General features: G+C 34.4%; 1 protein-coding gene across 4 annotated transcripts in view; it reads left to right on the top strand.

Moving 5' to 3' along the window:
- CNTNAP4 (contactin associated protein family member 4) overlaps positions 1-16,364 on the top strand; it is a 409,919-nt gene that overhangs the window by 183,574 nt on the left and 209,981 nt on the right. For all 4 annotated transcript variants that reach the window (XM_084503723.1, XM_084503724.1, XM_084503722.1 and 1 more), the window contains 6 exons: positions 1,493-1,663; positions 7,257-7,475; positions 9,335-9,574; positions 12,143-12,367; positions 13,693-13,826; positions 14,945-15,032. In XM_084503723.1, coding sequence (XP_084359849.1) covers positions 1,493-1,663; positions 7,257-7,475; positions 9,335-9,574; positions 12,143-12,367; positions 13,693-13,826; positions 14,945-15,032 — 1,077 coding nt within the window. The remainder of the gene's footprint in view (positions 1-1,492; positions 1,664-7,256; positions 7,476-9,334; positions 9,575-12,142; positions 12,368-13,692; positions 13,827-14,944; positions 15,033-16,364) is intronic.

Raw genomic sequence — 16,364 nt, 5'->3', positions numbered from 1 at the left:
TCTGTTTGCTGAATTTCATGCTATTGGTGACTGCATAAATTTGCAGTCTACTTAGATCCTTCTACAAGGCCACTTGTCCCTCAAGAGAGTCAAGAGAACCCCCCAGTTTAGTGGGGGTTCAGATCACTAAACTTGTTAAAGATCCATTCAACTCCTGTACCCAGGTTATTCAGCCAATTCATCACTCAATGTAGCATGTACTTGTTCACCTCACAGTTGGATAATTTGCCCAGAAAGATACTGTAAGGGATGGATTCAAAGACCTTACTAAAATTCAGAAAGATTACATCCACCACCATCCCCTTATCCACCAAATGGGTGACCTTATCATAGAAGGAGATCAAAGGCTTTCCCTTCATGACCCCATGTTGACTATGCCTGATTATTCCTTTAAATTCCTTTCAGTAGTACCCAGGGAAATCTCCATAGCTTTTCAAGGTACTGGAATTTATACAAACAAAATTTATATATAAATATAAAATTTTGTTTATATAAGATTTATATAAACACAATTTATACAAAAAGGTATAGTACTTTGTTCAAAGTTGCTGTATCTGTTCCCCAAAAGAATACATCAGGCCCTATCTGGACAATCTAGTTGAGATTCCAGGCATTTCATTTCCTATTAACTGAGTTTTATTGTTGGAGCAGAGCTTTTTAACCTCTGCTGTGGTTTAAACCTTCAGGCAGCTAAGCAGCACGCAGCCATTCACTCACTCCCCACACCAGTAGGACTGCAAAGAGAATCAAAGAAAAAAAAAAAAAAAGGAAAAAAAAAAGTGAAATTTTTAATTGAGATAAAGACATTTTATTAGCATGGAAAAGGAAGATAAATTATTTTTACTATGATTGTATTCGTAGTAGTAGTAGTAATATAAAAGAATGACAATAATAAGAGGAAGAACAATAATAATATCAAAGTAAGTGATGTACAATGCAATTGATGACCACTATCTGACCAATGCCCAGCCAGACTCCCAAGAAGTAGCTGCTCCCTTCCCTGCCTGCCCATACAGTTTTATTGTTCCACATGTATTCATATGGTACAGAATATCCTGTTGGCTAGTGTGGGTCAGCTGTCCTTGTTCTGTCACATCCCAGCTTCTTGTGTATCATCAGCCTGCTTGCTGATGAGAAGCTACAAAGCCCTCGACTTAGTTTATAACATATCAACAACTAAAATGTCAGTGTGTTATCAACATTATTCTCATCCTAAATCTAAAACGTAGCACCATACCAGCTACTTAGAAGAAAATCAGCTATATACCCATTGAAACGAGGACAACTTCTCATACTGAATAAATCTTTTGTGGGGATCCCATTTTTTTGTATTACCAACTAAACATGAAGCCTCTGTGGAACTCAGGTGCTCTTAACACTGAAAATCCCTTGTAGACTTAGGTACTTTCCTTTGCTTAGTTTGTTACAAAACTTATACTAGCAATATTAGACAACATTGTATTTTGACTTTAACATGTATTTTGACAAACAGGAGCATTTTGGAATTCAGCATCGTTCAACACAGAGACATCTTACCTGCATTTCCCCACCCTCCATGGAGAACTCAGTGCAGATGTATCATTTTTCTTTAAAACTACTGCTTCTTCAGGAGTGTTTTTAGAAAATCTGGGAATTCAAGACTTCATAAGGATAGAGTTATACTGTAAGTAACACCACTGCATTGTATTATTATTATTAACATTAATATCATTAACTATTACTATTATTATTTTAGTTTTCAGTAGGACTATGTTAGAGTTAACTAATAGGAGGAATATTTAAAAGTATATTCTCTATTTTTATTACAGTTATTACTTTGGTAGCTTTATCATTCTTCTCAAAATCCCAGCACTGGAATTAGATTTAATTATACAAATATACATTCAAAGATAATTTCAGCCCCAGAGCATTCTTAATCTCAGCAATCAGCCTGTTACTGCTCAATCAGTTCCTACTTTACACCCCTCACAGCCAGGCACTACATGTGGCTGTTGCGAGATTCATTCAGTCACAATGTGTGAGTCAGACCATCTATAGCATATTACCCTAACTTTGTTATATCTTTTCCCAAATTCAATATCAGCAATCTTTTTATCATTATGATTTCCTTCATACATATCTAAAAACTTAGATTTTAGCACATAGATATTTTTTTTTTTTACAAGAGAAAATTAAGTTGTATCATTGAATTCAGTAACATGACTCGTGTAGAATTTACCTTAGTTGTCTCAATGTTTTTTTAGTCTTATATTGTTCATTATTAAAAGGGAGACTATTTAAAATGAATAATTATTGTTTCAAAATATTTTGGATTTATTTGAAATTACAGATCATTTAAAAAGTTTTATAGTTGACAGGTGCTTCTGAGACTTCTTTGTAAAAGTTGACATTGGACATTTCCTTATTTTGTACAAATACATTGATAATTTTCTGGTGTATACATAAATAGGTACATGTATTTTATATCATACAAAATATAATTTTAGAAGCACTAGTGCATCTTTATTAAAAAAATAAAATATTTTTCTTGCATTTTTTTCCAATTATAATGTTTCACATTATTTAAACAAACAGAAAAGCACTTACTGCGTTGTTCTGTTGACAGGTGAACTATGGAATATTGTGTAGAATGCTTTCTCAATTTGTTTTTTTGTTGTCTCAGGCTGTATTCAAAAGATACTCTGTTTTCAGTAGTGTCTTTACCAGGTTTATAAGGAGTGTGATAAACCTGTTAAAATTTTGTGAACAGGTGAAAACACAGTAGCATAATAACCTCGGTGCCAACGAATACAGAAAATGTGTTAGGTCACCACTTCAGTGAATCTGAAGCCAATGGGTCACTACTTCTCTGAAACAATTATAATATTGTTTCATAGCAACCTGTTTTCCTATCTCAAAATAAACCATTAAATTACAGAAACATTACAGGACTATTTCTGAGAACTAAATTCATCTATGCAGTTGGCAGAAGACCATCACTATTTCTTCATGATAATAATATGCAGAGAAGCTCATGTCACTGGTCCCATTCATTCATATGCATCCTTCAGTTGCACAAACTTGTATTTTTGTATATAGGAATACTTGTATATATATATTATTTTTCTCTGTATGGCTTGTGACTAACATAAGAGAAAGGCTGAATTTGTCCATTATTACAGTGGACAAATTCAGATATTTCTTCACTTCCAGAAAATATCATGAATTGTTGAATAGGTATACTTATTATTTTTTGATAGGTAGGATTGTTTGTTCTGGAGCCAGAATTGTGTATTTATACTAAGGGTAATATTGTTCGGTAATTCATAATACATTATCTTATCACAACTACCTTAACAAACAAACAAACACATTAATCACCTTGATATCATATTATATATTACATATCATATTGTATAGTATCATTTAAATTTCATTATATACTCCTTTGCAGTAGATTTGAATGTAAATCAACAACCTACACTTCATATGCTATTTATGTTTCTACATAAATCAATGGCTTTGATTCATGTAATAGTAAATAACGATAATGAAAATGTCAGGTTACATGTTTAAGATGAAGATGTTAGAAATTATATGATTAATATTTGGCATACAATACTAGATAACACTGAGATTTTTCTTAGCATTTTATTTTTTGATTGTTCTCAAACTTTATATCCAATGCTTTTATTTATGCTATAATAGTCTGTAGACAATTAAGACTAACTTTACCAAGGCAAAAGTGCCAGATCAAGCTTATTAGGAAAGGTGAAGTTTAAAGCTGTTTGGTTTTATGAACATCTATAAACACTGCAGTGCATATGTGACATAAAAAGCTGTTGTAAAAATATAGTTATTTATCCTAATCATATTTTAAACACAGAAAACTAAATAGTCTTAGACAAGATATGATTATTTTTATTTATTTATTTATTGTAAGCAAATATAAAAATAAAATAAAACCTTGAGGCTTTGACTTTTCTTCTGAGGTACTGTAATGTTCTGCAGACTGTTTCAAAGCCATAAAGGATAATTCAACTCTGAAAGTTTTCACAGTACAGTGTATTAAATAGTTATATGACTGCAAATTATATCTTCTAGCCAGAAGTCTAAGTTTCTATTTTATTTTTTCCGAGTGCTCACTGAAGGATTATTTCCAATTTAAATACAAAAAGATAAACAGAATTTTAAAGTAGGAGCACAATTATGTAGTAATTTAGAGGGCCTTCTGAGGAAAGAACTATTGGAAATAGTTCTGAAGAGTTCCGAGTATGAAGCTGTGATAGGCCCCCTTCTGCTCAAGTTCACTACTTATTGTTCAGGATGAGTGGATTCATATTTTTTTTCTAGGGAAAGTACTTAATTATTGTATTCTGTAGCATATTACTTGGTAATTACTTTATGTTACTGCATATAATGTATATGTCTTGGTACTCTAAGCAGTTCTTGTTGGCTGTGCTTTCTGTTAGTCATTTTAGCTACAGCTAGTCACTGATCACACTCCATGATCACTATCAACTGCATCTTCCACTCCACTTTGCCAGTCTGTACCTGTGCTTTGCCTATGTTTGAATTCATTAGCTTCAAGAGTCCCTGCAATGTCTGGATTTTTTTTTTTTTTTTTTTTGTCTAACACCAAGTTAGGTAAGGACCACAAAGTATTTATTCATTAAAAGAGCTCCAGGACAGAGCTTTCTCATGCTACCAAGAAAATGATGAAAATGTTCTTTGTCGTGGTCTTTCATCACAAGAGGACGAATTTCAGAACTCAGTCAGCATCTCTCTACATCCTGTGGCACACCTTCTGCAGGTGGTTTGACCACTGGGCTCATAATTGCCAAATTCCTTCTAAACTTGCAGTACTATTGTTTTAACCAGAGTTGATTTAAATACAAAATATAAACTGATTATATTTATCTCTTTTTCTGACATATTCTGGTCAGTCTTCAGACAGTCCACCAGATGCTAGTGGGGTCATCATAGCTCTTTAAAACTCCATCTTTGCAACTTCTGGGACTGGTTCTGTTTTTCAAGATTACATTACTCTTTAGTGTTAATAACATAATTCATTATTTCATTGGTTATTTCAAAAGCTATATGTGTTTTCTTACCTTTAAAATCTCATCAGTCACATTATTTATCAGATCTGTCATTCTGATATGCTATTTAATAGGCACATTCAGTGAGTTCAAAGCAGAATTTGTGTTTTCAGGCTTCACTCCAACAGTATCCGGAGGATTACAAAGACCTCCCTACAGAAGGTAACATTCAGCAGAAATTCTCTTTACCTAGTCACATGGAGTTTCTGTAGCTTTTGTTCTCCTACTGTTTTGTTTTTGTTATTTTTTTTTTAAACCCTTCAGTATAGGGAGACTGAGCTCTCAACTTTATCAAATGACACAAATTATCCAAAAATTCATTTTAATGATGACAAGATTTTAGGCAACCATTATTTCTTATTATTGTATACAACACTGTTGATTTTTAAGCGGAAGAGATCACTTACTACAAAAGGAGTTCTGGTTAAAACTCAACTGCACATTATGTCTTATTTTATTTGAAAAATCAAATGTTGTGTATATTTTTTTTCTCTCAGATTAAACTGTTATAGAAAAATACTTTATAATAATCAGATTTGGATCAGATTTGGAGGTAACAAGCATATGGCATTATTCAGTCTAAAGATTGGCCAAAGTGGATGTAAATTTTCTAAAATTTCTAATGTATCTTTTAAAACTGGAAAGAAAATGCAAGTATTTCACAATTTCACTGTGATTTTTAAAAAATGTCTTATTCTGTAAATTAATGTTTGATAACATGTTTGAAGGTCTTTCATGTCCTCTGATCACTTCTAACCATCTTGCTTTTCTCTGAAAGTCTAATGACATGAATTGGAACCTTTAATGGTTCCAGTTCATGGAGACTTCTCATCCTCCAGTCTTTTTTTCTAGTAATAATTTAAAATGCTGGTAATCTCATGTTTAGGGATCTCTTCATATGTGTTTATCCTTTAGTATGTTAATTGAGCAGTTTATAACTTCCATATTTTTGATTTCTGGCATATTCCCCATCTGAACAACAAGATGCTTTTCTAGGCAAACTATCATGCAAATGTTGCTTAGGGAACGACGCGGTTGACTTCAACATATAAGCTGAAGCGTATTGTGTGAATATGGTTACATTAAAAAAAAATATATGAGACTTTATTGAGACTTCTCAATATATAAACAAGGCTTATAATAAAGATGGAGAAAGGCCTTTTAGGAGAACCTGTAGTGGTAGGGCAAGGAGCAATGGCTTTAGACTGAACAAAGGTAGATTTAGATTGGGTATCAGGATGAAATTTTTTCATGATGGTGGTGAGACAACAGAATAGGTTCCCCAGAGAAGTTGTGGATGTCTCAATAATGGAAGACTTCAAAGTTGCGTAATACAGGGCTTTGAACACCTTCACCTAATGAAAGATGTCCTTACCCAGGGCAGAGGGGGTGGACTAGATTGTCTTAAGTTTCCTTCCAAACCAAGGAGAAGACCATCACATACCTCATTCTGCAGTATTGCAGACTAGTGAATATTCTTGACAGGCATCAGTTTTAATGTTAATTTATTTATTTATTTTACTTGCAATGTCGTAACAACCTCTATGGACATTTTAGACAGAAAAGTTTGAAAATCTTGCAAGAAATCAAAACATGGTGCGTACATTGGAATCAATTTATTCTTTTCAAAAAGTTGTGTTACTGATTTTGAAAATGACTTGAATCTGTGTTAGGACAGATATTTCCTATTAGTCAATGCTGCTTTCTAGATCAAAATTTGTACTCTGATAATTGTATGAGTTGTGTGAATAAATAAGGAAAAAAAAAAAAAGAAGATAAAACCTGATGAATTTTAATTTTGGTGGTTGAAATTTAGCTAACAATGGTAATCAATTAACACGTAAGTAGGGTATATCTTTTTTATCCAAAATGAAAAATAACAAAGCTAGTACATTTCACTGTTTCTTGACTTCAATACTCTCTGGGGGGTGCAACCAGTTTGACTTTCACTTTGCTGGCAAATCATTGTTCTCAGTGTCAGTGAGTGTGAAGAAAGAGCTTTGTAGATAGGACTCCTAAGGTCTACTTTTCCTCCCCAAAAAATTATCTTATCCTGCCAGAGGAAATAGTAGACTAGGCCTGAAAATAGCTTGTTCTGCTGTTTAATGTTTGTATGACCTAAATAACTATGGAATAATGCAAGCAATTACTTAAATATCGATGTCCTCTTTATAGCCCCATCTGAAGTGATTTTTTCATTCGATGTTGGAAATGGACCTAGTGAAGTTACAGTGCAGTCTCTCACTTCCTTAAATGACAACCAGTGGCATTATGTCAAGGCTGAACGAAACATCAAAGATGCATCCTTACAAGTAGATCAGCTTCCTCAAAAGTTTCATGCTGCTCCACCTGATGGCCATATTCGGTTGCAACTCAACAGCCAACTTTTTGTAGGTAGGCACCCATTTAACAGAATCTTTTCTAATTATCATCATGAAAATGTGAAAGGGAAAAAAATAGCAACAAAAAGTAACTGGGTCTTTTGAAAACAGCTTATATGGTAGAACTTTGGTGTACATTTATGCTGTCTATTCTAGAAACATGTAAAGTCTCTCCTACCTTCACAAAACTTTTTGTCTAGATCTGCTGTAAGACACATTGTACTAAATGAACTTATTTTTCATTTGCTACATCTTAGGGAGGAGGGAAGTTAAGGGGCCTGGTGTTACTAAATAAACTGTATCTTTAGGAAAAGTTGAAAGTAGATCACTTAGAATTTATGTGATCTGACCTGTGAAGCAAAACAGAAATTCCACAGTTGTTTATGTCAATATTTTTTTTTTTAGTTGTTTAGTTAAAAAAGTTTAGTTGTTTAGACAAAAAAGTCTAAACAGTTTTCTAATGATAATTATCCAAAATCTTTTTCCAAATGATCTGAAACTGTACTAACCTGATTTAAGAGTAGTACTTCCCAGAAAATTTTGTCAAATAATTGGCTACTGAATAAGGTGATCTTTTTAACAAATGAAAAATAAATAAATAAATAATAATTAATATGTATATATATATTGGCTGACTTTGTCAAACGGTTTACACATCTAGTATAGATTTATGTATATTTGTCTCTTATATGGAGGTGTCAATTTAAAATTTTGTCTAGTTAGTTTTTTTCAGATAGTTTTCAGAGATGAATAGTTTACATTGAAACAGAGATTCTATTCTGCTGCTTCTGGTATTTTTTTTTTGTGGAAGCTTTTAGTCAACAGCTGCCTGGAAATTCATGAGGATTGTGGCTGGCAACCTTTGATATTGTGAAGTATTTTCTGTTTTTCTTTGTAAAAGAGAAAGAAGGGGAAAACAACAACAACAACAACAACAACAACAAAAAACAAGACAGCAACAACAACCGAAACAGGAGATATCATAGTAAATTCTGTAACATAGCTTAGGAGAAAAGATATTGTGCATATTGTACACCTTGCTAAGAAATCACAATGAACAAAATGTTGGCCGTCAGGAAGTGTCTTAAAATGAACAGTCATAATAAATGAAGAAACAATTATTATTACCTTCTGGATTTTCCTATTCATTTACATATTTTCTTAACATTTACATGTTTCATAGTCAGGACAGACCAGCCTCTTCACTCAGCAGAGAAGGGAATAGATTCAAGACTGGACACAGCTTCTACCACAGGACAAAATATGCAATCCCAGACATGAACTCTGGGATATCATGATCCATACCATGAGACAGACATATAGACAGACATGCAGAATAATTGAGCAGTCAGCAGAATTTTGAAGAAGTAAAACTTTACTCTTCATCACCCTCCCTTAACCTTTTCTCCTTTTTTATTTTTATTTTTATTTTTATTTTTATTTTTATTTTTATTTTTATTTTTATTTTTATTTTTATTTTTATTTTTATTTTTATTTTTATTTTTATTTTTATTTTTATTTTTATTAATTGTTGTGTATTTCTTCATCTTTCCTTCTCTCCCTTTCTCTCCCCTTCTCTTCTCTTAAAAACAGGCAAACAAAACAACAAAACCTAATTTCTGGATGTTACTCCTTTGTGAATTAATAACAATATGCATCATTGCTTGGTATCTTACTGTGCTGTGCAAAATATTTTTTTCCCATTAAAAGCTTCAGGAGTTTACTGTAATTACTTGAGAAAAAAAAAAGCATAAACGTATATATTGGAAATTCATCATAGACTGTTCAAGGGCTGTAAAATATACAGATGTTGTTCTAAATCTACAGATTGGTTCTTTTTTATTTTTGAAAGCTCATACGAATTTATTTCAGGTGGGACGGCATCTAGACAGAAAGGATTTTTGGGATGCATTCGTTCATTACAGTTAAATGGAATGGCCCTTGACCTGGAAGAGAGAGCGAAGATAACACCAGGAGTTGAACCAGGATGTCCTGGACATTGTAGTAGCTATGGTAACCTGTGTCACAATGGTGGAAAATGCAGAGAGAAATACAATGGATTCTCTTGTGACTGCAGTTTCTCTGCCTATGCCGGGCCATTCTGTAAGAAAGGCAAGCATGTCTTTTAGCTTCATCAGTTACTGAAAATAAGAGCATGCAGTCCAGAATAAGTTCTTTAAGGATAAGTCTGAATGGTTACAAATCATTTGTTTCACCTAGTGTAGACAAACATTCAGTTTAATTTGCTCTGTATGTGTAACTAGTTTTATAAACACGGTCTTCCAGAGTTATACTCTACACCTTATTTTAACACCATTAAAACACCATATGTGAGAGAGTCACTATGTTTTCTTTAATGTTATATAGCAGCTTTCATATTTTAATATTATAGTACAGCTAGGAATTTTTTTTATATAAAATATATATGTTTAAAAAATATGTTTATATAAATATGTTTGTCAAGTCTTAACTAGGACTAAAGCTATGAGTAAATTTGGAAAACAAACCAATAAGTAATTTTTTCTTTGATTGTTTGTTTTTTAACTGCAAGAGGAAAATGACATTATGGGGAAAAGGAGTGAACCCATCTTTCCATCCATTCTAATTGAGTTCTTCACTAATAGTGTTATACTAGTGGATGATAAACAGTCACTGAGTTTGAATTTTAAGAATGGAAGTTCATTTAGAAATTAAATATTTTCAAATCACTCTAATTTGTTAAAAATTGCTTTCTTCCTCCATGTATTCTGCAAAGTACTTGCTGGCTTAAATGCCATCGCTCCAGGTTTCTCTAAATTCATGAGCATTACATCTACCCAGCCACTACTGCCACCAAAAAAATAAAAGACTCTTGTGAAGTCCTTCCATATGCATATCCCCTGTCACAGAATCACAGAATTTTCTAGGTTGGAAGAGACCTCAAGGTCATCGAGTCCAACCTCCAACCTAACGCTAACAGCCCTCCACTAAACCATATCCCTAAGCTCTACATCTAAACGTCTTTTGAAGACTTCCAAGGATGGTGACTCCACCACTTCCCTGGGCAGCCTGTTCCAGTGCCTCACAACCCTTTCAGTGAAGAAGTTCTTCCTAACATCTAGCCTAAAACTCCCCTGGCTCAACTTAAACCCATTCCCCCTCGTCCTGTCACCAGGCACGTGGGAGAACAGGCCAACCCCCACCTCGCTACAGCCTCCCTTGAGGTACCTAAAAAGAGCGATAAGGTCGCCCCTGAGCCTCCTCTTCTCCAGGCTGAACAAGCCCAGCTCCCTCAGCCGCTCCTCGTAGGACTTGTTCTCCAGGCCCCTCACCAGCTTCGTCGCCCTTCTCTGCACCCGCTCAAGCACCTCGATGTCCTTCTTGTAGCGAGGGGCCCAAAACTGAACACAGTACTCGAGGTGCGGCCTCACCAGAGCTGAGTACAGGGGGACGATCACCTCCCTAGCCCTGCTGGTCACGCTGTTCCTAATACAAGCCAGGATGCCGTTGGCCTTCTTGGCCACCTGAGCACACTGCTGGCTCATATTCAGCCGACTGTCCACCATCACTCCCAGGTCGTTCTCTGCCTGGCAGCTTTCCAACCATTCCTCTCCCAGCCTGTAGCTCTGCTTGGGGTTATTGCGCCCCAGGTGCAGGACCCGGCACTTGGCCTTGTTAAACTTCATGCAGTTGACCTCAGCCCATCGGTGCAGCCTATCCAGATCCTCCTGCAGAGCTTTCCTACCCTCAAGCAGATTGACACACGCACCTAACTTGGTGTCATCTGCGAACTTACTGAGGGTGCACTCGATGCCCTCGTCCAGATCATCGATGAAGATATTAAAGAGGACCGGCCCCAGCACCGAGCCACTGTGGCACTAATGCTACTGAGTGTCTTCCATTCATTATCATGATGTCTTCCAGCTCCACAGAAAATAGAAGAAGAATGGTCACAATACAAGCTTATTATTCTTCAAGTGATTGATTAGTGGATCCTGTTGCTGAAAGTGTGGGATGACCTTTAATAATTTTAATCACTCTCTTTCAAAAATACTGAGCCACATTACAGTAATTTACAGATTTCTATTTATTTATTAATTTATTTATTTTCTGAAGTCTGTGTGTGATAATGGTATAGTCTAAGAGTTGTTTTAATAGGAAGCTGTTGTGAGATGTTCTGGAGACACAGAGGGCCTTTATATCTTCTCCCACACACTTGGGCATAGAAAAGTTTAGTCAATGTGTTAGTGTGTTAGGATTTAAACTCCTGCACCAATTTTTCTGTGTGTGCAGTGTACTTAGGAGAGAAAACGTGGACTTTAGGACATAAATAAATAGGAAAAAAAAAAACAAAACAAAACAAAAAAAAAAAAACACACACACACACACAAAATTTAAAAAAAATAAAAAAACACAGAAGCATGCTCAAAACCAGACAAGAAGAAGCACATCTTCATGCAACAGATATTTACGACACATGCCTAATGTGGTTTTGGTCTAACACAGTCTTGTTATTCTCTATAATTCTAGGTATTATTTCTGTTAATATTTCTTTCAACCGCATCACAACAATTAAGAAAACTTGTTCTTGGTTTTGTTTTTTTTTGTTGTTGTGGTTTGCTTGGTTTTGTTTTGTTTTATTTTCCTGTTTTTGCTGTTGTTTTGCATCATATTTAAAATTTGAATTGTTTTTTATTTCAGAGATCTCTGCCTATTTTGGAACTGGAAGTTCTGTGATATACAATTTTCAAGAATACTACACCTTCACTAAAAATTCTAGTTCTCATGCTTCTTCTTTCTATGCTGACATGACACTGAGCAGGGAAACAATCACACTTGCCTTTCGAACAACACGGACACCAAGCCTACTGCTTTATGTTAGCTCCTTCTACAAGGAATATCTCTCAGTCATTCTAACCAGAAATGGTGAGTGTTCAGATTGGCTGTCTGGAAATGCTAATGAGCTGTCAACTCAAATTCATCCTGACTCCCAGAGCTGAATCACAAATTAAACATTGTCCTGTTGTTGCTTAAAATGGTATCTTTATTTTTCTGTTGTTACAAGCAATGCTTTCCATCTCAACATAATTCTTACTGTAATACCAACTTTTACTGCATTTTAACAGTTTTGGCAAAATTAATTATTTCTGGAAATCCTTTAGTGTTTTTTGGTGGTGGTGGTGGTGGTGTGTTTTTTGTTGTTTTGTTTTGTTTTTTTCTTTTTAAGACTTGAAACGAAATTCAAAATATATCTGGTGGAAATCCACATTATATAACAAATGGACAGATGGGAATTTACCTTTTTCTATTTAAACTAAGCATGAAATGTTAGTTGGATCTTTGTTTTGCATTCTTTCATCTTGTCTACTAATTTCTTAATGGCTATTTTCCTTCTTTTACTCCTAGATATTTTTTTCAATTAAGAAATTTAATTACAGAAAAAAAAAAAAAAAAACAAACACACACACACAAAAAATAACATGAATATTTGAGTGTGTTAAAGACTGTTTGCAATCGTACTGGCCCTGTGCTCAAAGAGACTGGCTTTTCCAGTTACATTAGAACATAACTGTAGAGTCCTGATCATGTGAAGTAGAACATGTTCTATGACTGGCCTGGGTCTGGATGGGGATTTGCTTTTCAAAGGACTAGTACAAAGTTGTAGTATATCTATATCTGATATCACTCCTATCTCTGACAAGAAAACCATGGAGCCTTTGTGTTAAAAAGTCTTTGTGGGGTATGCGTAGAGACTATACTAAGAGTTAACAACAAGAAATGAAAAGTGAGATAGAAATGATTCATTGTATCTTTCTTGACAGTTGATTGGTCAGAGATTTACAGTCTGACAGTGTAAATATTATTCAAAAATAGTACTGGTAAGGTAGAGAGTTTTATTTGATAAATCACATTGAAATAAGCTACCAGACCAAGCCTTTCTGAGATATACTAAATAAAATGCCGCAAAACCTTTAACTCATTATGACAGGTTCACAGTTTATACAGATTTGTCACAGTTTATAGCTATATTTGCTACATCATCCTACTTTCAAAATTGTTGTTACCCTTCCTATTTTCTTCTTTCATTTTTCACTTAAGTCAATTTCTCCTATTTGAGCTAATTCCTTATATAAATTAAACATTTGGTTTGCTCTTCAAATACATATGTGAAGAGGGAGGTATTGTATATGATCTACTCTGTCTTTTGTGTACCCATTGTACTATACCATTTGAACTATCTATATCTGCAGGAAGTTTACAGATCAGGTACAAACTAGACAGCCATCAAGATCCTGATGTCTTCACCACCAATTTCAAAAGCATGGCTGATGGACAGCTACACCATGTGAAGATTGACAGAGAGGAGGAAATGCTCCTTGTAGAGGTAATTCAATTCAATTCAAACAAAATAATAATAATTAAAAAAAAAAAATAAAAGGGGGGGGGAGGAGTATTACCAAAGAATATAAGATCCAAAACAAAATGAAATAAATAGTTAAACCAGAAAACTTACCCCAAAATAAACTGTGTTTTAATATCTTAAATAAATAAGTAAATAAAGCAAAGCTTAGCAGACTCAGTAAAAGTCAAGTTTAGGAATTCTCTTTGGCTTTCTTCTTGTCTATTTTAAAAAGGCAATTTATCCTCATCATTTTATATGAATTGTTTTATTGTTAAATTTATATAATTGGATGAATGCTGTAATTAATTTGGGATCTTGTATTTTGATTTTTTTTAATTAATCAAACAACAATACACATATTTTTATATCTAGAAAATAACTTAAGCCTACTTTCCTATTTCTCACAAGTCCTTTTTACATCAATGGAATATTATTATTAAGAAAAAAATATATATATATTATTTTTTTTATTTTTGTGTATAGCAGATGATGAAATACTTAATTTACCAATTAATCATTAGATTATTTAGAATTGCTAGAATTGAATTAATAAAACCTCAATTTTTAATTTTTTTTTTTTTTTTATAAATAATGGATGTTTCAAGTTAACAGTTTAGTGCAAGAGATGAGATTCCTTAATTATGCATTGGTACAAGGCTTGAAGTCAAGCTATTCTAGAGGTATACTGGCAGGCAGAGTATTTACAGTACAATACTTGAACTTCAAACATGAAATAAATGTTGAGTGACTTTTTTATAATGAAAAGAATATTTTCCATTGTTTTGGATGTTTACCAATGTTGTTTATTTTGATAATAACTAAGAAGGAATCATCCAAATAAATTAAACAAATACTAATTTATTAAGCATTTATAAATGCTTAAGAAGTATCACAGCTATAATCAGTGAGCTTAGAAAGCTATTTTTTTTTTTTAAAAAAAAGATGCAATTAACAAAGGTTTCACTCAGCTTTTTTATTTATTTATTATTATTATTATTATTATTTATTTATTTTGACTCACATCTTACCTGTTTTCTTTCAAAATTTAACTAAAGTCATTTCCATTATCCTGCTTTGCTCTTCAATACACCATTTTGCAGGTTAACCAGAATGAAAGAATGAAATTTATTCTGTCTTCAGGCACAGAATTCAATGCAATCAAGTCTCTCATACTTGGCAAGATTTTAGGTAAGTGAAACACCACCTGGTTTTCTAAAGCGTAGATCAAAATGTCGCCATGGCAAACTTAATAGCATTGAAAGACATTTGTTGTCTTGTAATTAATTAGATGCTGAGTTACAATCAAGGTAGGAACTTCAGTCCTATTGGAGTACAAATATAATCATGTGTAAGTACTTCCTGAAAAATGAGCAAGTGCATTCCATTAAAAGTAATTTTACACTTATCTCTTCTATTTTTGCAATCAAACATTATGAAACACAACTTTTTTTTTTTTCCTCTCAGGAAAAAATAATTTATCATCATATCATACACAAAGACCATAGAATGCTATTAATCTTAATGTATCTTAAATATTTATAAGTTTGTAAGGCATGATGTTGTCATTACTATTTTCTACAAGTCTTTTAATTTTTCATAAAAACACATTCAATAAGTTATGAAATTTTATAAAATAATAAAAAAAATACTTGGAAATTAAGTGGCTAACTTGGTGTCTCACAGAATCACAGAATTTCTAGGTTGGAAGAGACCTCAAGATCATCGAGTCCAACCTCTGACCTAACACTAACAGTCCCTACTAAACCATATCACTAAGCTATACATCTAAACATCTTTTAAAGACTTCCAGGGATGGTGACTCCACCACTTCCCTGGACAGCCTGTTCCAATGCCTAACAACCCTTTCGGTAAAGAAGTTCTGCCTAACATCCAACCTAAAACTCCCCTGGCGCAACTTAAGCCCATTCCCCCTCATCCTGTCACCAGGCACATGGGAGAATAGACCAACCCCCACCTCGCTACGGCCTCCTTTGAGGTACCTGTAGAGAGTGATAAGGTCACCCCTGAGCCACCTTTTCTCCAGGCTGAACAAGCCCATCTCCCTCAGCTGCTCCTCGTAGAACTTGTTCTTCAGGCCCTTCACCAGCTTCGCCGCCCTTCTCTGGACTGTATTAAGCACCTCGATGTCCTTCTTGTAGCGAGGGGCCCAAAACTGAACACAGTACTCGAGGTGCGGCCTCACCAGAGCTGAGTACAGGGGGACGATCACCTCCCTAGCCCTGCTGGCCACACTGCTTCTTATGCAAGCCAGGATGCTGTTGGCCTTCTTGGCCACCTGAGCACACTGCTGGCTCATATTCAGCCGACTATCCACCATCACTCCCAGGTCCTTCTCTGCCTGGTAGCTCTCCAATCACTCATCTCCCAGCCTGTAGCTCTGCTTGGGGTTATTGCGCCCCAGGTGCAGGACCAGGCACTTATCCTTGTTGAACTTCATACAGTTGACCTCAGCCCATCGGTGCAGCCTATCCAGATCCTCCTGCAGAGCCTTCCTACCCT

The sequence above is a fragment of the Aythya ferina genome (genome assembly GCF_964211825.1).
Source record: "Aythya ferina genome assembly, chromosome: Z".
Taxonomy (NCBI): Eukaryota; Metazoa; Chordata; class Aves; order Anseriformes; family Anatidae; genus Aythya; species Aythya ferina.
Note: the sequence above shows the minus strand (reverse complement) of the source record. Positions and strands in the feature narration are given on the sequence as shown.